Source organism: Rhodnius prolixus, unplaced genomic scaffold (assembly GCF_049639745.1).
Source record: "Rhodnius prolixus isolate KJV_2025 unplaced genomic scaffold, Rpr scaffold_1, whole genome shotgun sequence".
NCBI classification, from domain to species: Eukaryota; Metazoa; Arthropoda; class Insecta; order Hemiptera; family Reduviidae; genus Rhodnius; species Rhodnius prolixus.
This window is the reverse complement of record NW_027411581.1, coordinates 7,470,470-7,492,118: the sequence shown is the minus strand read 5'-3', so window position 1 is coordinate 7,492,118 and position 21,649 is coordinate 7,470,470. Positions and strand designations below refer to the sequence as shown.

General features: G+C 35.2%; 1 protein-coding gene and 1 long non-coding RNA gene across 5 annotated transcripts in view; both read left to right on the top strand.

Annotated features, from left to right (window-relative positions):
• The window catches only part of LOC141453605 (uncharacterized), a 122,993-nt gene extending 114,486 nt beyond the window's left edge, over positions 1–8,507 (top strand). For 2 of the 4 annotated variants that reach the window (XM_074127029.1, XM_074127035.1), the window contains 2 exons: positions 3,710–3,812; positions 7,044–8,506. In XM_074127029.1, coding sequence (XP_073983130.1) covers positions 3,710–3,812; positions 7,044–7,846 — 906 coding nt within the window. In that variant the 3' untranslated portion in view covers positions 7,847–8,506. Of the gene's footprint in view, positions 1–3,709; positions 3,813–7,043 lie in introns of all 4 variants that reach the window. The other 2 variants (XM_074127051.1, XM_074127043.1) reach the window with 2 other exon arrangements.
• The window catches only part of LOC141453662 (uncharacterized), a 354,403-nt gene that overhangs the window by 129,989 nt on the left and 202,765 nt on the right, over positions 1–21,649 (top strand). The window lies entirely within an intron of this gene.

The window sequence follows — 21,649 nt, the reverse complement described above, 5'->3', positions numbered from 1 at the left end:
CTTTTTTGCATACAGTAAGAGAAGTTATTGTAATCGTGTATTTCGAGTTTAACTTCATACCGGAAGTATCCGTTTAGAGAACTGGGGTGTGTATGTATGTGTGTTCATGTAATTCTATCTGTTAGTGTGCGTTATCAGGTTACTCTCTTAATATTTATATTTCAGTACAGTGTACGGGGGACCCCCTGCAAAATGTTAATTGAAATCAAATTAATTTAATGGGACGTAACCAAGAGTTTATAAGAAGTATGTTCGCTCCGGAAATACATGCTGGGCAGGAGAAGATGTATTACCGGAAGAGAAGTATTTCCATTATTCAGTGGCGTCACTCTTCCTTTGAGCAGGACATCCATCCAATTTTTAGACATCTTTTGCTCCAAAATTTTAAAAGATCTAGAGCAGGGGTCGCCACGGTGTTTTGATCATGGACCACTATATAATTTTTCTAAATCTCCATCGGCCCCCATAAAAGTAATTTTCAGTTAATTAAAAATAAAACTATCTATTAGGTACTGTGTTTGTACATTTATTTTATGATTTTAAACATTTATTAAGGTAATTTAATAAAGGATTTAGATTAGATTTCTTCGATAAAGAAATTACGCGTGGTTAGGAGACGAGAATCGCCAAGACTAGAAGTTGGAGAACATTGTGTAACAATAGTTTTATGAAAAATATCTTAATGTTGAAATTTAAATACCTTAATATTTATTAAATAATAAGTAATTATAAATAAGTAAAGTAACTACAGTATTGCTTCTTAATTAATGAGATGGGTGGTGTGGCCTGGTGTTTCTTTGCAAGGTTCGCTATATTGGGTTCGAAATTGTTTTTCCTTCGACCCCCTGGTTCAGATCGACCCCTACTTTTGTTAAATAGACCCCTAGGGGTCTATATAGACCACTTTGGCGACCTCTGATCTAGAGGCTTTATTAGAGTTTTCATGAATTCTTTAGTTCGTTGATATTTTATCTAAGAATAAGTCAAGATTATGACAAGAAATTTAAAGAAAATCCAAAATAGTTTTGATCAAATAATTTTTAAAACTGATTTTCTGAAGAGTTTCCAGAAAGCAGAAAGTGTCCTGGAAAAATCTAACACAAGGATTTAATTCTAACAAAAAAGGAGAGATGCCGGGCTCACCAGTTGATTTTCCTTTGAACTGTGACGTCAAAAGCATTTCCTTTAAACTGTGAACGTAAAAAGAGATTTAAAGGTTACCTCGATTCAAAATAATTCAAAGGGTGAAAGTTCGTAGTGAAACTGCTGCAGTGAAGGGATAAATTTATTTTTAAAAAAGGGAGAGAAAAGCAATCAAAACGTTCAAAACATTATTTTAAATTAAAAAAAAAAGAGTATAACAATGCTTCCGTTTAAAACAACAAGATGGAAGAACTTTACAGGAAGTAATTATACAGTATTATTAGAAAAACAATTCTTATTCTGCTTTCCTGTTTGCTTAACAAAGATCTGGAGAAAACAAGGAACGGTGTTCTTTTGTCAGTAGTATTGATTCAAATATTTCCTGCCAGTGGTTAGGGGTTTCCGGTAGAAATACTTCACACTTTTGGGCTGTTTGTCTTTATGTTGGTCGAAAAATTGAATGCTGAATTTAAGACTATCTAGTCTTTTCAATGGAATTTGAATTGAATTTATCTCATTTCTATCCCTGTTTCCGCTTTACTACAAATTAAGTGCCAAATCTCGTAAAATATTCGTCAATTGATGGCTTTTCAAATTCTCTTTTCTTATTTATTTTAAATGGGGGCTATATAATGGGCCTATATAGGGGCCCCTTTAATATGCCCTTGAAAAAAATAGGCATTACTTTAGTCTCAAGCTGTCACTGACTTTCTTTTTCACACTCAAATCTGATCTATAGTTGGACACGAAGCCCAATAAAGTAACTATTTCAAATTGGGGCTATGTCGTGGGCCTATATAGGGTGTATACGGAAAAAGTGGTCGAAACTTCGGGAGGTGATTCAGCAGCTCAAATGCAACAAAAAATATTCTATTCACTTTGGCCTGATTCTCAATAGTGTTCAAGATATTTGCATTTTTAACTTTTCCGTCGATATTCGCGTTTTCCATCCTAAAAACGGCCGTAACTTTTCTATCCTTTATCCTACAACAAATCTGCTTATTCCAAACGAAAAAGCATTAAATTTCCTAAAAATTTACTCAATACTGAGCCTCAAAACGTTTTTTATAACAATGAAATTTTTACTTTAATGTCTAAAAATTTTTTGGTTTTTAATAAAACTCTACCCCGTATAGAGGGGTGTAAATGCAGAAAACTGGGATTTTGCGTAACCGACTTTTCACTACTAATTTACTCAAATGTCAATTTTTGGAGAAGGAACAAAAAGAAAAGTAACCATTTTAGTTTTTAACAATTATTATTTAATAAAACGGAAGTAAAAAATAAACTAGATTTTTGAATTTACACCCCCTCTGTTCGGGGTAGGGTTTTATTAAAAACCAAACAAATCCATATGTTCTTGAAGCTCAATAAATGCGCAACTTTTTCTGAAATTATGCGACTCCTTGACTCATTAACCATTGAAAAAATGCAGTTGAAAATTTTAACAAAAATCATCGAGAACGAATTTTTTAGACATTAAAGTTAAAATTTCATTGTTATAAGAATCGTTTTGAGGCTCTGTATTGAGCAGATTTATAGGATACTTAATGCTCCTTCGTTTGGAATAAGCAGATTTGTTGTAGGATAAAGGATAGAAAAGTTACGACCGTTTTTATGGTGAAAAACGCGAATATCGACGGAAAAGTTAAAAATGCAAATTTCTTGGACACTATTGAGAATCGGGCCAAAGTGAAGAGAATATTTTTTGTTGCATTTGAGCTACTGAATCACCTGCAGAAGTTTCGACCTCTTCTCCGTATACACCCTGTAAATTTCTCCGTATTCCCCTTTAATATGGCCTTTAAAAATAGGCATTACTTTAGTCTCATACTGTCACAGACTGTCTACAGCTCTCTCTTTTCTCCCATGTTGTCACAGACTCTCTTTTTCTCACGCAGATCTGATCTGTAGTTGGACGCAAAGCCCAATGATATAACAGGTACTGTGCTCGATTTCCGGTCTAGGCTTTCGATTTTAATAAATGTTTAATATGAGAAATTTACTATAATCGCCTCCAGCCGCGACACTTAATTACGCTGTATTTTTAAAGGATTATTCAGGCTGTTAGGCTGAAATGTGCTGCCAAGTTATAATTTCAGTTAAAATAAATTTTTAAAAATAATTGAAAAATGATCTATTTCATAATTTCAGTTGACAGTTTCGTTGATTTACGACGGAGGATTGTTTGACCTTTTTATCTCGTGCCAAACATCTCTCCTTGATGACGTCATATAGAAGTTTGAAGATTCCCTGCGGTGAAAGTTTTGCAATGATTATTTAAACGGATTTCGTTTTCTGTTTGTTTGTTTGTTTGATTTTTTTACTTTTTATGCTTGCCTATACTGTCTACAGAACTTCCTAAAGATCCGTTCATTTTTTTTATCCACTTTAATCACTTGGGAAAACGATAGATCCGCAGGAAATCATTTCCGAAAACATGTCAAGTTGTGACACTTCATACAAGTGTTAAAAACGTACCGATTCCAATGCCAGTTCCAATTATGATTCTTCTCGCTATATTCATTTATACTGTAATATCATTTTGTTTCATTTTCAATTACAGATACTGATATTTCATTGCGGAGTATGCAGTGCAGACGATAAAGAATTGTCACGAAACAAGAAGGATGTGTCCTCGATAAAGAATCTTGCTTCTTCCTTAGTTGGTAAGTATAAGAAGTTATTAAAACTTTTAATTTCTTGGTGGTATGAAACCCACTAACGACTTCCTCTGGACTTAGTTTACGTCATTACATTTCCTTGACAGTTATAATTAATTAATGACTTTTTTTTTATTTTCTGTGTGCGCAATTTTACATAATTTAGGCTTTTACTCCACATGGTTGGAACAGGATCCTATTATTTTAAAGAAGACCATGAGTCAAATAATAGAAAAGTACAAATTGTCGCTATTTCAGGTCGATTATGAAAGGATGCAAAATTCCAGTTACTCGACAATATATAAAGAATTAATAGGCGACTTCTTGCACTTCTCCGTCCTCATACCTCTCATTAAATGTACCCTTCAATAAAAGCAGATTAATTGGCCAGCTGAGAGTTAGTTCCTCCTTTCTGCTAACATTTTATGTAAATAAGAATAAACACGTCCTAGGAGAGGAAGAGGTGTGTGTCCTGTGTTACAAGGAGAAAGAAACATTAAAGCACATTTTCTTAAACTGCCCTTTTCATAAATTCTATAGGAAAAAAATATTTGAGTTTATATAAAGATTTACATGTGGCTTCTTTATTGAATATAAATAATTACGATCACTTAGAAAACATATTTCAGTTTTTTCAACAATGCATTAAAATTGAGAAAATTTTTAATAAATGATTAGTCTTGTTTCTATCAAATTATTTTACTGTTTCGTTCGGAAGATTGTTTTCCTTTCCTGTTCCATTGAATTGTAAATTTACTTTCATATACGTATTTATAAGAGTATTGTACTTTAACCTACCTTTATCAAATCTGTCATGCTGAACTCGGCTGTTATGTACATGCATGATGCATGTACTCAACATTTTCAATAAATTATTATTATTATTTTCTGTGTGCGCGTTCGTGTTCGGTTAATGGTAAATATGACTCACATATTAACGGAAGTCACGGTATATTCAAATATTTGATGTTTGCTTTAGTGCTTTCAGCACCACCACACAGATCATTAGGTTTTCGAAGAAACTGAGTCAATCAAGATGCAATTTTGCATTGCTAGTTTTGTTGTTTGGGAGGGGAGGGTTGCAATTTCCTGTAGCAATTTCTAACAAATCTGTAGCTTAACATCGAAATTTCCTTAAGTGAAAGTAATAGGATTTTTCATGAAAATGGCTTAAAAGATTTTTCTTCAAGCAGATTTCATTTAATTATTGCTACATGTAGTCTTTTATTAAAAATATTTTGAAAGAAAATTCGTGTTGCTAAAATGTTATGTTCGAGTAAAATTCTTTAACAAAGAGGTTTGGGAGATTTTCTACCCTTTTTTAAAGTTTCCACGTTTTTCATTTAACTTTGTATCTGTATTTTATGCACGTAGGTCTATAATCTTTATTACTTTATATTTTTAACCAATTTTCTAAGAGAATCCGTTTTGTAACCCTTCGGAGGAGGGTTAATTTTGGACTTTTCCCAATGAATCCCTTTATTGTGATGTTCTAACAGTTCTAGTTTTGCCAAAAAAGGATATTTTTGGCAATGAAAACAGCTATTTAGGCCAGAACTAAATGTTACAACTATGGTAGGCCTATTTCTATTCACTCAATGCAAGAAAGAAAACTAAGAAAGTTAGCTGTTTTCTTGCTAGTTTGGCAAGAAAAACATTGTTTTCGGGAATCGACAATGGCTGCTAAGGCCAGTACTAAATGTTACATCCAGGATTGGCCTTTGTCTTTACGTACAATGCAAAAATTAGCCAGTATTTCGTAGTTTTGCCCATAAAGGGTGCTTTTGGGCAATGAAAATTACTGTTTAGGCCAGTTATATTTGTTAAAATAATGGTGGGCCTTATTCTTTACACTCATGGTGAAAAATGAAGGGAAATTAAGAACTATCAGCTGGTATGGAACGAAAAATGGTGTTGTTTTTGGTAATTACTACGGCTAAAATAGGTCTAATAAATAATGTTACAAGTTAGGTAGGCCATTTATCATTACGCACATTAAAAAATCGTGGAACTATTTGCTAGTTTCGACGGGAAAAAGTTGTTTTTCGGAAATGAGTACTGCTATTTAGACCGGAACTTGATACAATCAGGGTTGACCATTTTTTTTACACTAATTGCGAAAAACGAAGGAAAAATTAGGAACTATCAGCTGTTTTGGACGGCTATTTAGGCCAGTTGAAAATATTACATCCGGAGTGGGGCCTTTTTCTCTACGCTCATTGCGGAAAAATGAAGAACTATTTTTAATAGTTTGAAAGGAATTGGAGATAGTGTTAATTATAATTTAAATTCCATGTTTGAATATAATTTATTTGGGGGGAAAACTTTAGAAATTGCGCCATAGAAATTCCTGGAAGTGGGTGTGTGTGTGTGTACACCTTTTTTTTTGTGACCCGGAAAACCCATGTTTATTGTGCGGAAGAGGAAGTTTATGGGCGCGGAACGGTGGTAACTATATTAAGTAAAGCTTTATACTTGCTTTTGATAAAAGTCGGAAGTTGAGTTTCAGTTCAAACGCCTTTTCTATTCAGTCCCTTTGACAATAAGATAAGGGAAAACTTTCTTGCCATTTTCCCGACCTTTTCACTTATTTTCCATTGAATTATTATTTCCCCCACACCCTTCGCGAGAAGAAGTATTCGAATCTCTTGGAATCCTGTATATTTTACATGAAACGGCTTAGGGTAACCCTTGAATACGTAAAAGTTTCTACTCTCGTTTGTGTGACTGTCAATGGTCTACATCTACATCATCTTGAAAGATCAAAAACAGAATCCGACTATATGTATTTCAAATAAAAGTTACAGATGATGCATTATTAAGTTAAATAAAAAATTGTAGTAGATTTTGAGATCACCCATACAAATAATTATTAATTCCTAAAAATGACAGTTCCGGTAGGATGAATTTATTCCAAACCATATTTCCGGTTCTACCGTGACTCTTTTTCTTTGTACTCAGGGTATCCTGTGCTTCCGGTGAAAGTATCGAAGCTCTGCACGATAGATACTTAGTTCTAGAACTTTTGCGGTAAGCATTTGATGGTTTAGGGCAATTCTTTGGGAAAGATAGGGCAAGTGAGGGTTTGTAAGCTAAAACTTGAGTAAGAATTAAATTTCTTCCCAAAATGTAAGATTTTGAAAAAAAGTTTAGGATTTGAACCCTGGGTGTTCACAAAATATTTATTGTTGTTTATTTCGAATAATGAATTACATCTGCTATTTTTCTTCCGCACAGGTGATAAATTCAACCACTACCCAACTGGAGACAATAACTGGAATCAACGATACTCTCCATTCAATAAATTTCCATCAGGAAGTCCAGGCTTTGGCTACCATGGATCTTTTGGCGGCAGCTATGTGGGTACTTACGAACGAGGAGTTGGTGGTGGGTACGTTTACGATCGCCCACAGCAAGGAGGACAGTGGTTTAAGCCCACTTATCCAACCGTTGACGACACAGTCGTGGTATATCCATTTCGCGGAACCACTGCATCATTCCCTACAGGTCCTTCCTCTCCAGGCTTCATCGAACCGGTTAGACAGCCAGCTTACAGAGCACCACCACCGTCGCCGCCAAGTACTGCTTATCTACCAGTATCCGCAGCACCAACTTTCTACACTTCTCCAGCAGCAAGACCTTCAGTGGCAGAAGTGCACCAACCAGTTCCAGCACCAATTCCAGCGCCAAGACCAGCTGTCAATTCTGTTCAAGTCACTGGACAGTACTTGCCGGCAACAGCTACCGGCTTTGGAATTTCCACAAATTCAGTCAGCCAACCGTTTCCGGTGGTTCAATCAAGACCGGTCTTCACTTCCGTCAGTGGATCTCAACCAGCGCCGCCAGTCATTAGCTCAGCTCAGGTTCCCGTATTTCCGGTCAGATCTGCTCCTCCAGTGTCTGTACAATCATTTCCTCCAGTTTTACCGCCAGCACCACAGTACAATCCTCTACCGCTACCTTCCGGTCCTAGTATTAATTCAGTAGACACTTCCTTCGGTGGCTATCACTATGATAAACCGGAAATTCCTTTTTTCTAGTAATAGCTAATTGAAAACTAAATAATCAAAACAAAAATTATTGTGCATATTTTGTAAATATAATATTAATTTTACAAAAAAACTGATTAAATTTATCGTCTAAAAGAAACTTGATTGGTCCAGTATTCACTATTCAGTTGTCAGAACCAATGACGAAATGCTGCAATCCTCAGAGTACCGGAGAAACCGCTTCTAAATCGAAACCTGAAAGCGTAATTTGAACTTGAAAAGTAATACTTTTCTCTGGGTTACCAAACTTTCTCTGAAAAGTTCATCAATCCTTTCTCAGAAGTGACTGAATCTGAAAAAAAGTTTGGTTAAACTACATCAGAGAATACTTTTAGAAATTGCTGAAATATAGTAGGTATGTATTTCCTAAAGTAGTATTTATTTACTCAGAGCGGCTGGAAATTGAGTTAGTAAATAGAATGATTAATGACAATTTAACGTGTAAATTTTATTAAAAATAATTTAAACTTGGTGTTAGAGCATTTAACATCTGTCGGGTTACATTTATCAAAAAATATTTTGAGATATAAATGGTTTTCTCTTTATAATTATAGAAATTACAATTTAGTGGGGAAAAATGGTCTTTTAACATTAATTTATATTTAATGAGAAAGTGATGACGCAATGAATACATTTTAAACTACGACGTATAAAACAGTGAAAAAGGAGCGTGTTTAAAGAGAGATACGATGTATACAGTCTGGTAGTTTGATAACCAAAATGTGGTGGCAGCACTGACCACAGTATACCATTTGGATAGGCGATACAAAAAAAAAAAAAAAATAAAGGTTCACAAAGTGGTTGTGTCTATTCAGAACACATACAACAGGAAGGTTTGTGGGTTATTCAAGTCGTCTGTTTGTACGTCGTTTTACCAAACAACAAGTTTAGCGATACTTGGGTTTTTTAGGGCGAAAAAGAAGAAGAAGAAAAGTAGCGTTTCGATGTTGCGTCTCATATGGAGTAAGCGTTTTCATTTTTGCTCCTGGATTGCAGTTATTTAGATCGTGGAGAGTGATTGAAGATGAAGGCAGGAACCAGAAGACGTTACCTAAATTATTAATTAATTAAAATGTCTTATTGAAATGGTACTATCTTTGATTTTATCCATCCATCGTAGCAAGCATGTTTATTGCATCCCAGTCCGGTTTCGAACTCTCATTTTGGACCTCCGTTGTCAGCAAATGTAGTGCGTGACGGAAACATAAGTGAAGTCGAAATCTCTACACCAAACAAATTATTCTACCTCTGATGATGGCTCTAACCTCATTTTCATGAGTAAATTTTTAGTCTATAATAGTCTGTGGACTGGAATTATGGAATTCTATCAGCCACACCAGTTCCAGAACAATATACGAGGTGTGGCTAATTAAATAACGAGACTATTGCTATAAAACATTTTATTTTAAATTTATACATATTTAGTTATCACCTTCAATATACACCCCACCCCTATCCCTACAACGCTCCATGCGAATTTACCATTGTTCGAAACAGTGCAGGAAGTCTTTTTCTGTGACCACCTACGCGTGCCGCTTTTTCTTTCACAGCTTCAACGGACGGAAATCGTGTTCCTCTTAATGTAGATTTGACTTTAGGGAACAGATCTAAAGTCGCATGGGGCCAAGTCAGGCGAATAAGGCGAATGGCCTAAAACTGGGATGTTGTACTTTTAACTAGAAACGTCTTGACAGACAATGCAGTGCGAGCCGGCGCTGGACCATGATTGGTTCTTCCACAAATCGGGTCGTTTTTTTTGTTACTCTTTCACGGAGTTGAGCAAGCACCTCACGGTAGTAATGTTGATTAATTATAGCCAATATTTTCATCCGTTTTGGACGTGGAAGGTCGAACCGGGTGGTCATCATCAATCAAATCTTGTAGAAAAGTAATAAAACTCCCTCTTGTACTAAATAATTTTAGGCAAACTATTCATTATTTATTAGGCGTCACGAATAGCCGAGCGGTTCGAGGCAACGCCTGCAAAGCTATGTATTATTGGTTAAAATGAATTCGATTTCCGGCGTTCTATTAACCGATTAACGTGAGAAATTTATAGTAAAGTATGTTTGCAAGTCGGCTTTATTTGTTTTTTTAATTGAACCTAAAAATAGTCGATTATATATTCATAATTCCCATTTTGGCGTTTTTTTTATCCCTTCATAAATGTTATTGTAAACAGTTGATCGAACGTCTTAATTCCCAAGTCAATTCAGGCAATCTACCGAGACGCCAGAAGCGGAAACTACCAAGTGATCTTCTTTCAAAAATTATTAATCACGTCACTGGCTGACTACTTCTGCTGACCACCAATCCTTGCACGTTTTACCTTTTTAACACATTCATCTGTTACATCACACAAGTAGTTGCGAATTTCAAAAAGAAAAAAAGGCCTAAAATAAAAAAACCATTATGTTTAGGTATATATTTTAATTCGAATTAAAACAAGCCGAACTTATTGATTAATGATAACTGTTAACAAGAAACATTTTGTAGAAAATAATTGCCAGGAATTTTGTGCACGAGAAGATAAAAAAATAAATTATAATGTCCTAAAAAAAACATTTGTCTGTATGCAGGTAGCCGCACCCTGAAAGAAAAAGCTAATATTTTGTTTTAATTAAAAATAATTAATTAGTTTTAGAAAAAATTTGACATAACTTAAGAATAAAACAGGAAATTGTGTTAAAATTCAGACGATCTTCCTGCTAGGAAGCCAATTTTTAAAAATTTAATACAATCAGTACTTCCTCTTCTTATCAACTTCAAAGACCATTCCATTTCCTGATAAATCATCAATTAAGCAGTCCTTAGATGAAGCACGTGTTTCTTTCATTATTTTCTGCAAAGAAACGTAAATAATTTCATCCTTTTAAAGAATGACGAACTTTTGAAATTATATGTTTAAATGATACACAATAATATCTGTTTTTACAAGTTACTGAAATAAAAAAATAATATTCTTAAACATCGTGATTAAAAAAACATATATGAAAAGATGTTATATTGTTTAATCAAGTTTATAACTTCCTGATAATTTTCGATTTTTTTCTTTTTCGGTATAACATTTTCTTGTATACTTCTTAACATCTTAATTATCGAATAGCTTTACTATTGTATTTATTTATTTTTCGTGTGTGCAAGGTTATTCAATTATTTTTTACAATACGAATGATATCATTAATTCGTTTTGATTGAAAAAAAAGGGAATAAAGAAAAATAATTAATAATAAATGTTTTCTTTTAACGAACTTTTTACTTTATTTTTTAAATTTATCTATTGAAATAGAATAAATAATATTTCAATTCAATGGAGTTTAATCATAGTTTTGTTTTTAATCTTAATGATGATTGCATATGGGTTTTTTTAAAAGTGAAGTAATTTTCTAAAATCTGTTTATTTTTTTGGAGTTTCTTAAAGAAAAAAATATTTTTATTTTTTGTATTATTTATTTAATTCCGTCTGATATACCATCTGGTTTTCATTCATGGCACCCAGATTTCTGTCTAGAGTTTGCTGTTCTCTTAATTCTTACAACCCTGTTGACTTCCTTTTCCGCCAAGGCATGAAATGTATAATGAAATTTCTGATGCAATTCTAGATAGAGAAACAGAAAATTCCCTGATGAAGATACCTGAAAAAGGCACTGCTCTGTAGAATCCTTTCACGATAGGACAAGCTATCCTGGGCAAGATATCTTTTAGGATTTCAATAATGTTTGGGTAACACCCAGAATTGTGATGAGTATTATTTTCTTATTAATTTGAAGATCTTTGAATTGAATGTGATAACAACGCATATGTTAATGCGCATAATGTTCAGCATGGTTAACAGTATTATTATAGCTGTTAACCTAGGCGCCACGGTAGCCGAGCGGTTAGAGGCTAGACCCGCAAAGATGTATTGCTGTACTAGGCTATATTCCCAGTCTATACCTTAAATGGTTAATATGAGAAATTTGCAGTAAAGTATGTTTGCTAGTCGCCACGATAGCCGAGCGGTTAGAAGCTAGACCCGCAAAGCTAAGATGTATTGCGGTACTAGGCTATATTCGCAGTCTATACCTTTATTGGTTAATATGTGAAATTTACAGTAAAGTATGTTTGCCATCCTCCTTTGTCCGCGATACCTAATTAGGTAGTAGGTGTTTGTTAAGCCTGCCTGTGAAAATAGTCATTATTTCTTACTTACTTTATTGCTTCTAACCAGTTTCCTCATTGCTTTAAGGTTTCAGAGGTTGAAGCACATTGGGAAGTGATTCTTTGTAAATCCTAAATGCCCAATGGAACTTTTTTAAACACTATTTGTATTAATGAAATCAAGTAATAAACATTTCTAAATTACTTAAGAATTCTTTAAAGTGTAGAGGCTAGATAAAGTGATTCATCAGGTGTTAAATTATAATAATAACGACATTTCCAATAATATCAATTATGCGAATCATATAATCCGATATTCTGTCTTAAATAGCCAATTATTGTGAATAGGTTATTCAAAAAATATCTGAAATCTTTCAAATGACGTAACGGTAGTTTGTTTGAGGTTGTAATAAGTCTATTTACTTAAGGTGTTTATTCCTATTTAATACACCAGGGACTTAAATAATGATCCCTGGTCCACAGCCTCCACTATTTAACGCTCCTTTAGCAAGCACTAAGAAGGCGCTGCTTTTCTCTCATTCTCTCTCTCTTTCTCTCCGGTTCCTTTAATAATCTAATTAGTCCATAGTAGACTGAACTTAAGATATCTGAGAAAATATTGGGACGCTGCTCTTGCAGAGAATAAAAGCGACTGAGAAATGCGAAACGAGGTGCAAAAGGAACAAAGAAGACAGAAGTATTTACCGCCAAAAGAGGCAGCTGTTTTTTATTTTATTAATTAGAATTTTTATATTTCCTGCGGTGCTTAACATAATTAAGCTTCAAGGAATGCACACAAAAGCAAATATCAAGAATTAGAAAGGTGCTTGTTCCAAGGTTAACTTAGATTATTATTTTTTCTTCTTCTTTCTTTAAAGAACAAAAAAATTAAAATAAAAAAAAAAACAGTAAAAATAAAAAGATGCTGGAGATGTTCCAGAATAGTGTATTGATAACGATCTTTTCTGATAGTCAAGCAACTACTAGTCACGACTAGAGATCAGTTTGGTCTCTGGGCTAGTGGGAGAAGTTGTCTTGCTGAGGCTACCATGGTTAGAACCTCCTGTATCTCTGGACACACAAAAATTGAAAAGCCACTGAATGAAGTTACCAACAAGCACGAGCAACGTCCGTGACACATCATAAACTGCCTTGGCAATCTTGAAGCGATGGGAAATACGTATGTATTATCTTGGAAAGTTTGGTGAAGCTGGCGACCGGTAGAGCAAAACACAATACTGATTAAATCCTTCCTTGATTTGTGGCAAGTATCATGTAGCTGTGAATGGACAGCAGTCAATTGGCTAAGAAATTTGCAAGAAGGATTCGCTACCAACTAGGTGATTTATTGGGAGTTTTGTGGAAGACTTAGGGAGTTCTGGAGGCCCATGGTGATTTGGTGAGCGAAACGTCACTTCATCAGAATGGAGGCCCAACGTTTTGTACGATGTGAAGGGGAGAGGATGGCGAGTGTGAGGACCGTGTATCCATTTTTTAGCATAGAGTCCTCAAATTCCTGAAGGCCCAACTTTGGGACACTGGCCCCGAATTAAGGAAGGATTTTTAGCCAGTTTTGGGGAGCTCGTCTGGCGGCTAGATTCTGACGCTACAGTCTCAGTAAACCTTCCTATATGTTACTTATAAATGTATCAGCTGTAACTGAGCATAGTAATTTAAATAAATAACATCATATCTCATCTAGCTAACAACAACTAGTTCCTGCCACTTCCACAGACCCAGAAATGAAGGTAGAAATTTTCAGCTAGTCTGTTGAAGAGCTCAGTGTTTCCAGTTCTCCACAGCATTTAAGCCTGCTTTGGCTCAAGTCAAGGAGAGAGAGAGAGAGAGATCTGAGCTATTGTCTTAGCGTGGCTTACGGATACTTTTTTGTTAGGATAGGGTTCTTTGTGCCTGGTGCAACCCTGCGGACTTAGAGCACTAAAATCAGGTCATCGTATATTTTAGTTTTGAAATCAGTGGTTTATTAAAGCCCGCTCCCCAATCTAATAATTTTATTTTCAAGTATTGGTATACTAAAACGAAACTGATAAGATCCAAAACATGATAAGAGAAAAAAAAAACACCGTTTAGAAGATACTTATCAGTTTTGGGAAGGAAATATCATTTTTAGTCTTTGAACTATTCGGTAAAACGCTCTTGGTGAAATTCTGAAACCAGTTCTCAACTCATACAGTAAACGTTGTATTAAATATTGAGTAAATGGTAATAAATAAGATAATTCAGTTTAAATGAATTCATTATATTATATAATTTTTTATTTTTTTTCTAACTCTGTCAATGCTGTCTTAGCCTAAAGGTAAGAACATATAATACGCACACACGTATATACGTATACATTCCTATATACATTTTGATATACACTATATGATTCACTATTATAGGTGTCGTACTCTATTCAGTTAACACTTTACTTAAAAAGATTGTGTAAGATGCATGTATAGACTTTCTAAAACCATATTTATTATCATGACTACAATATAGGTTAACATTTCTGATGTTGCTCTTAACTAGAAAAAAACCATAATGTCAAATCTAAATTCTTTTTTTTTACACCTGTAATTCTTATTTAATTATTCTTAAGGGTATTACTTTATTTTTGTTCCCAACTTCCTGTATTCCGTCAATCTATTTGAGGACCAAGTTCCGCTTTTGCTGTTCTCCCTCCTTCGCTCTTTCTCTGTCTACATCACGCCCCTCCAACTGCCTGCACCCAACCCAGACAATTAGGCGACTTCACTAGCATTTTAATTAACTCATATCAACTATTTTTTTTTTTTTTTTTAATAGATGATTTCAAAATTTTGGCGCACCTCTCTGAGGTTGAATTTTGAAATCAAAGATACCAGTTTATTACAGTAGGAGTTTGTAAATTCTGGCACTAAAATAGTTAAAAATCACTCGAAACAAGCTATTCAACGGCTATATAATGATACAAAGTCTACCATGGTAGCCGAGCGGTTATAGGCTAGACCTGCACAGCTAAGATGTATCGCGGTACTAGTCTATATTCCCAGTCTATACCTTTATTAGTTAATATGAGAATTTACTAGTAAAGTATGTTTGCTAGTCGCCACCATAACCGAGCGGTTAGAGGCTAGACCCGCAAAGCTAAGATGTATTGCGGTATTAGGATATATTTCCAGTCTATACCTTTAATGGTTAATATGAGAAATTTATAGTCAAGTATGTTTGCTAGTCGCCACGATAGCCGAGCGGTTAGAGGCTAGACCCGCAAAGCGAAGATGTATTGCGGTATTAGGATATATTTCCAGTCTATACCTTTAATGGTTAATATGAGAAATTTATAGTCAAGTATGTTTGCTAGTCGCCACGATAGCCGAGCGGTTAGAGGCTAGACCCGCAAAGCTAAGATGTATTGCGGTATTAGGATATATTTCCAGTCTATACCTTTAATGGTTAATATGAGAAATTTATAGTCAAGTATGTTTGCTAGTCGCCACGATAGCCGAGCGGTTAGAGGCGAGACCCGCAAAGCTAAGATGTATTGCGGTATTAGGATATATTCCCAGTCTATACCTTTAATGGTTAATATGAGAAATTTATAGTCAAGTATGTTTGCTAGTCGCCACGATAGCCGAGCGGTTAGAGGCTAGACCCGCAAAGCTAAGATGTATTGCGGTACTAGGCTATATTCCCAGTCTATACCTTTAATGGTTAATATGAGAAAGTTATAGTAAAGTATGTTTGCCAGAAGCCACGATAGTCGAGCGGTTAGAGGCTAGACCAGCAACGCTAAGATATATTGCGGTACTAGGCTATATTCCCAGTCTATACCTTTAATAGTTAATATGAGAAATTTATAGTAAAGTACTCGTATGTTTGTTAGTCACCTCCGTCCACGACACCTGATTTGGTAGTTGGAAGTAAAGTCAGCCTGAAATTTTTGGTATTACTTTTCTCACAATGAATGATACAAATCGGCAGAATTTAGTTACTTTATGTTGCAAGGTGTCTTATTTGCTTATCTTGTAGATAGGTATCTTTTAGGTTATTCGTTAAGTAGTTATTTTTTAGTAGTTACTCAAATTTAGTATTTTCTTGTTTGCTCATAAAAGCTGTAGGGGGCGGTAAGTAATTTGTGTGTTTTTTTTTTAAAGAGGCGGGTGGGCAGTAGGCGAGAAAAGTTTGGCAATCTATGTTAAAGCCATAAAGTAGAAGAAGCGCCTGGACTTAGCCCCAACCACTCTGCGCCCCACAGCCTAACTTAGTTAGGACTCAGTTATTTTGTTTGGATCTAGTCCAAAATGAGGTTGTGTCCACCTTGTTGGTATTCATTGCATTCTCTTACTAGAAGGGTTTTTAAAAATATCTTACAAATTTTTTTATCTCAATTATCCATTAGATTTCCGTTTTGGAGTCTCTTGAGTCCAAAAAAATGACTGCACAAGATAAGAGGTAGGCGTCACGGTAGCCGAGCGGTTAGAGACTAGACTCGCAAAGCTAAGATGTATTGCGGTACTAGGCTATATCCCCCGGTCTATACCTTTAATGGTTAATATGAGAAATTTACAGTAAATTATGTTTGCTAGGCGCCACGATAGCCGAGCGGTTAGAGGCTAGACTCGCAAAGCTAAGATGTATTGCGGTACTAGGCTATACGAGGGTCGTTTGAAAAGTCCGTGCAAAAATAAAAACTACTTAATTTTTGGGGGTAAACCTTTTTTATTTTTCAACATAGTCTCCTTTTAGGCTTATACACTTCGTCCAACGCTGCTCTAGTTTGTTGATCCCTTCCGAATAATAGGATTTGTCCAAGTCTGAAAAATAGCCATTCGATTCTGCAATCACCTCCTCGTTTGAATAAAATCTTTATCCCGCCAGCCATTTCTTCATATTGGGGAGCAAATAGTAGTCCGAGGGAGTCAAGTCTGGAGAATAGGGGGGATGTGAAACGAGTTGGAACCCTATTTTCATTAATTTTGCGACCACAACTGCTGAGGTGTGAGCTGGTGCGTTGTCGTGATGGAAAAGGACTTTTTTGTGGGCCAATCGTGGGCGTTTTTCTTGCAGCTCGGTTTTCAAACGGTCCAATAACGATGAATAATATGCACCTGTAATAGTTTTACCCTTTTCCAGATAGTCGATGAGGATTATTCCTTGCGAATCCCAAAAGACAGTCGCCATAATCTTTCCGGCCGAAGGAACGGTCTTCGCCTTTTTTGGCGCAGATTCCCCCTTGGTAACCCATTGTTTAGATTGTTCTTTGGTCTCAGGAGTGTAGTGATGTATCCATGTTTCATCCACAGTGACGAAACGACGCTTAAAGTCCTGCGGATTCTTCTGGAACAGCTGCAAACCGTCCTTGCAACACTTCACACGATTTCGTTTTTGGTCAAGCGTGAGCAATCGCGGCACCCATCTTGCGGATAGCTTTGTCATGTCCAAATGTTGATGCAAAATATTATGTACCCGTTCATTCGAGATGCCCACAGCACTAGCAATCTCACGCACCTTCACTCTTCTGTCATCCATCACCATATCATGGATTTTATCAATGATTTCTGGAGTAGTAACCTCAACAGGGCGTCCAGAACGTTCAGCGTCACTTGTGCCCATATGGCCACTCCGAAAATTTTGAAACCACTTATAAACTGTTCTAATCGAAGGTGCAGAGTCACCATGTTTATCAAGATTCTCTTTAGTCTCCTGAGGCGTTTTGCCTCTCATAAGTAGTGTTTAATCAACACACGAAATTCTTTTTCGTCCATTTTTTGAAAATCACTCGACTTCCTCGATTCAAACGAATGCCAAACACAAAGAAATAGACCGATCTGGCTGAAACTTGGTGTGGGTTTTTCTAAGAGATGCTACTAACTAAACATAACCTCGATACGCGCCAGTGGTGCTATCTCTCTGACTTTGCACGGACTTTTCAAACGACCCTCGTATTCCCCGGTCTAAACCTTTAATGGTTAATATGAGAAATTTATAGTAAAGTATGTTTGCTAGTCGCCACGGTAGCCGAACGGTTAGAGGCTAGTCCCGCAGAGCTAAGGTGTATTGCGGGACTAGGCTACATTCCCAGCCTATACCTTTAATGGTTAATATGAGAAATTTATAGTAAAGTATGTTTGCTAGTCGCCACGATAGCCAAGCGGTTAGAGGCTAGACCCGCAATGCTAAGATGCATTGCGGTACTAGGCTATATTCCCAGTCTATACCTTTATTGGTTAATATGAGAAATTTATAGTAAAGTATGTTTGCTAGTCGCCTCCGACCACGACACCTAATTCGTTAGTTGAATGTAAAGTCCGTCTGTAAAAATTAGGCAAAACTTATTTTAAGACTGATATCTTTAATTTCCGCGTTTTGATCTATTTACTGAAGAATCACTTCTCATACAGACACACACATACAGACCAACTTTTAAAAATATCTTTAACTTGCGAAATGATAACCTTTCTGATTAAAAACGCGATTTTAAAAATGGTTACATTCCCTTTACTAAATAAAGAAAGAGTAAAAATTTAATATTGTACATACATACAGTTTATTTATGTATAATGAATAAAATTAGCAAATTAATAAGATTTCCTTAACGATATATATTTTTTCTCACACAAAAAAAGGAGCTCAAAATTAAAAATTATCATTTAATAGAAAATGTCAATGCCAAAAAAGAATTTTCATTCCGTTGGACGTTCCCAAGGACGGACGTATTTTATTTGTCTTTATTTTTTATATAATATATATACCTAATTAAATTTATTTGAACCTCTCTGAAGTTAGCTGTATCTCTAGTTGTATTCGTATGTGCGTCTGTCCGTTCTTATTTATACTACTTTGTGACATTTGAAATCTATCACCAAGCATACATTTATTTATATGGCGTATTCACTAAATAAGTTAATCAGGTCAAACATGAACATTTTAAATCATTATTTTTTTAATATATCGTTTCAAATTAGTCAATAGGTTGTGTCGTTAATTATTTTATTTGGTGCCGTTTCAACAAGTTGGACATGTCTTCAGTTTGGAAATAGGGTCAGATAGCTGCCGTCAGGGAGTGGGTTCTTCCAATCCTTGGGATTACTCTTGGACAGCCTGGGCACATTCCTTAAAACATTTCCAATTTGTTAATTTTGGGATTAATTTGGGAGAGGTTAGCTGGTGAAAGGTTAGTAGGGTACCAGGGTGAGTATATCTGAATTCCTTCTCTTCCTTTGAACTCCCTTGAGGGAGGTTAGTCCTGTTTTAAAGTTAACCTAACATCTGGAGGGAATCGTTGAGACTTGGTGGTGAGTCTCACACTTTCTGTAGAGCCAGGACAGTTAGCAGGTCTTGCAGGGGAATATACTCTACTTAGAATCCTTTTCAGGTGGGGATTCTTCAGCATATTTAGGGAAGGTATGAAGAGAAGGGAGGAGTTAGCTCATAGAAGTAGTTACCCGTTACTGAAACTTGATTTTTGGATATCGAGTTTCAAGTTGCTGTATAAGATAGAGCGTCGAGATTTAAAATGAGGAGAGTTTCTTGAATAGGCCTATCCTTAATAACTAAAAGTAATCAATTTTCAAATCCAATTCATATTTAAAAACAAAAAGTCAAGCTGATTACTACATATTGGCTAAACTTGTTTAGAAAGACAATTTTTCCACAGCCTAATAAATCATTGACAATACAAGAAAAATGTGGCTAATTCATGTTGAGACATGTTTGAACTTTGGCTAAAAAAAAAAAAAAACTAGTCGCTTTTTTAAAAACCAGAATTTTTATTGCATCAATTTAAATTTGAAGGGAGGTAAAAAACTTTTAATAAATTGAAGGAAAATAAATTAAATGTCAGCCATTAAATGATTTTTATTTATTCCTTGAAAATAATTTATCTTTTTGCTATTATTAATAGCAAAAATTAATAGCGTAGCTTTTTGTAGATTTTTTTTTTTTGATGCCTTTATTTAAGAATTTTACAACTATACAGTAAGTACAACATGAACGTACAATAAGTACGCGCGTTGACTTAGCGTCAGTTCGTTCTGGTTAATGTTATCTTGGTGTCAGCACAATAAGTTTACGTTGCATAGCGTCATTCTCCATCGGGCCTTATCTATGGTCTAGAACCGTGATGGTGAACCTGAGGCACGCAAACTAGTTTTGGGTATATAAACGCATCGATTGTGGTACTGGGTTCGATTCCCGGTCTTGGCCTTGGATTTTATTTAATGGTTAAATGAGAAATAGTAGAGTACGTTTGCTAGTCGCCTTCGTCCACGACACCTAATTGGTAGTTGGACGTTAAGCCCCGCCTGAAAAAATTGGTGATTACTTTATACACGCATCGACAGTGGCAAAAAATTATAATATAATAATATTTTGGCGATTTATTAGAGTACTTTGAAGAAATTGCGGCATTTATTGTGAATATGGATCTGGATCCATTCCACAGATCAATGATCATAACGTTTTTCTCATCACCAGAGTTAAATTCAGGGTTTTCCCAAAATTTTGACACGCCGAGCTCAAAAGCTTTGCCATCACTGGTAGTTTAGGCTAAGATGGATTGAGTAAGGTGTATATTCTCGTGATCACTGTACATGGGGATTATGTTCCTGAGGTTACCCCATGGGGGCGCAAAGCCCTTAGAAGCTGCAATGCATCCGCTAACCTTTACTATTTACTCGTTGAGTTATTAGTTATACAAAACACATGTTGCGTAACATTATATTAGTATAGAAGCATAATTGTAAAAAAAAAATATATTATGCAAACTGAGAGAAATATGTTTTAAAATAAATGAACTGTAATAAATAATAAATAGGTTAGTACATTTTACAAAAGTAAATATTTTAAAGTTTTAACGAGGTAAAAATAAATTTACTGAAATTAATTTCAGTATTCGTAGTAAATTGTGAAATTATTACATTTCCAGCATACAATTACAATTATATTTATGTAAGCGCGTGCGTGTGTTTCCAAAGTAATCCTTACAAATGGTACGCTGGAGAAATACCTTAGCTGCCAGCTGCTGGAGAACTACGAGTATAACAGTATAACAGCACGAATCTCTAATAAACTAACGCGATACTACTAGGGTACATTTGCTGGTATAATACATCGATTACAACGATACTATGTGTGTGTGTATGAGTGTTTATATGATCAAGATTCAATTCATGACCACTATTTACTGGCAATTTTATCTATCTCTTTTTCTAAAACACTTTGTACATTCAGGAGGGAAAAATTGAGGAATTGGAAAAGTGTCGAATTTAGGGAATATATCGCTAAGTCTGATTCTGACGGATGTAACTCTACTTCAGCGATCTTTTAGTAGGTTAAAACATTTTAGTGGAATTATTATATTTTGAAAATACCCAATAATCATTTAATGCGAAGGCTGTATCATTACTAAAGAAAATACTCCATTGGGTTTCTGAACAAGGTTTACCGGATCAAGTTCCTGTAGCAAATAAGTCAATATGTATGTAGTTAATATACATAAATAAGTCAGTATATAGTCAATATACTTCAATATAGTTTCAACAAAGTTCACTCTTTGTTGACGAATTATCAAAACGCCACAAGGGCTAAAATAATTTCCTTTTGTTTCTTATTCAGCAGCATCCCAAAACTTTTACGTCACAGGAAACCTCAATTTTGAAAACTTGAAAG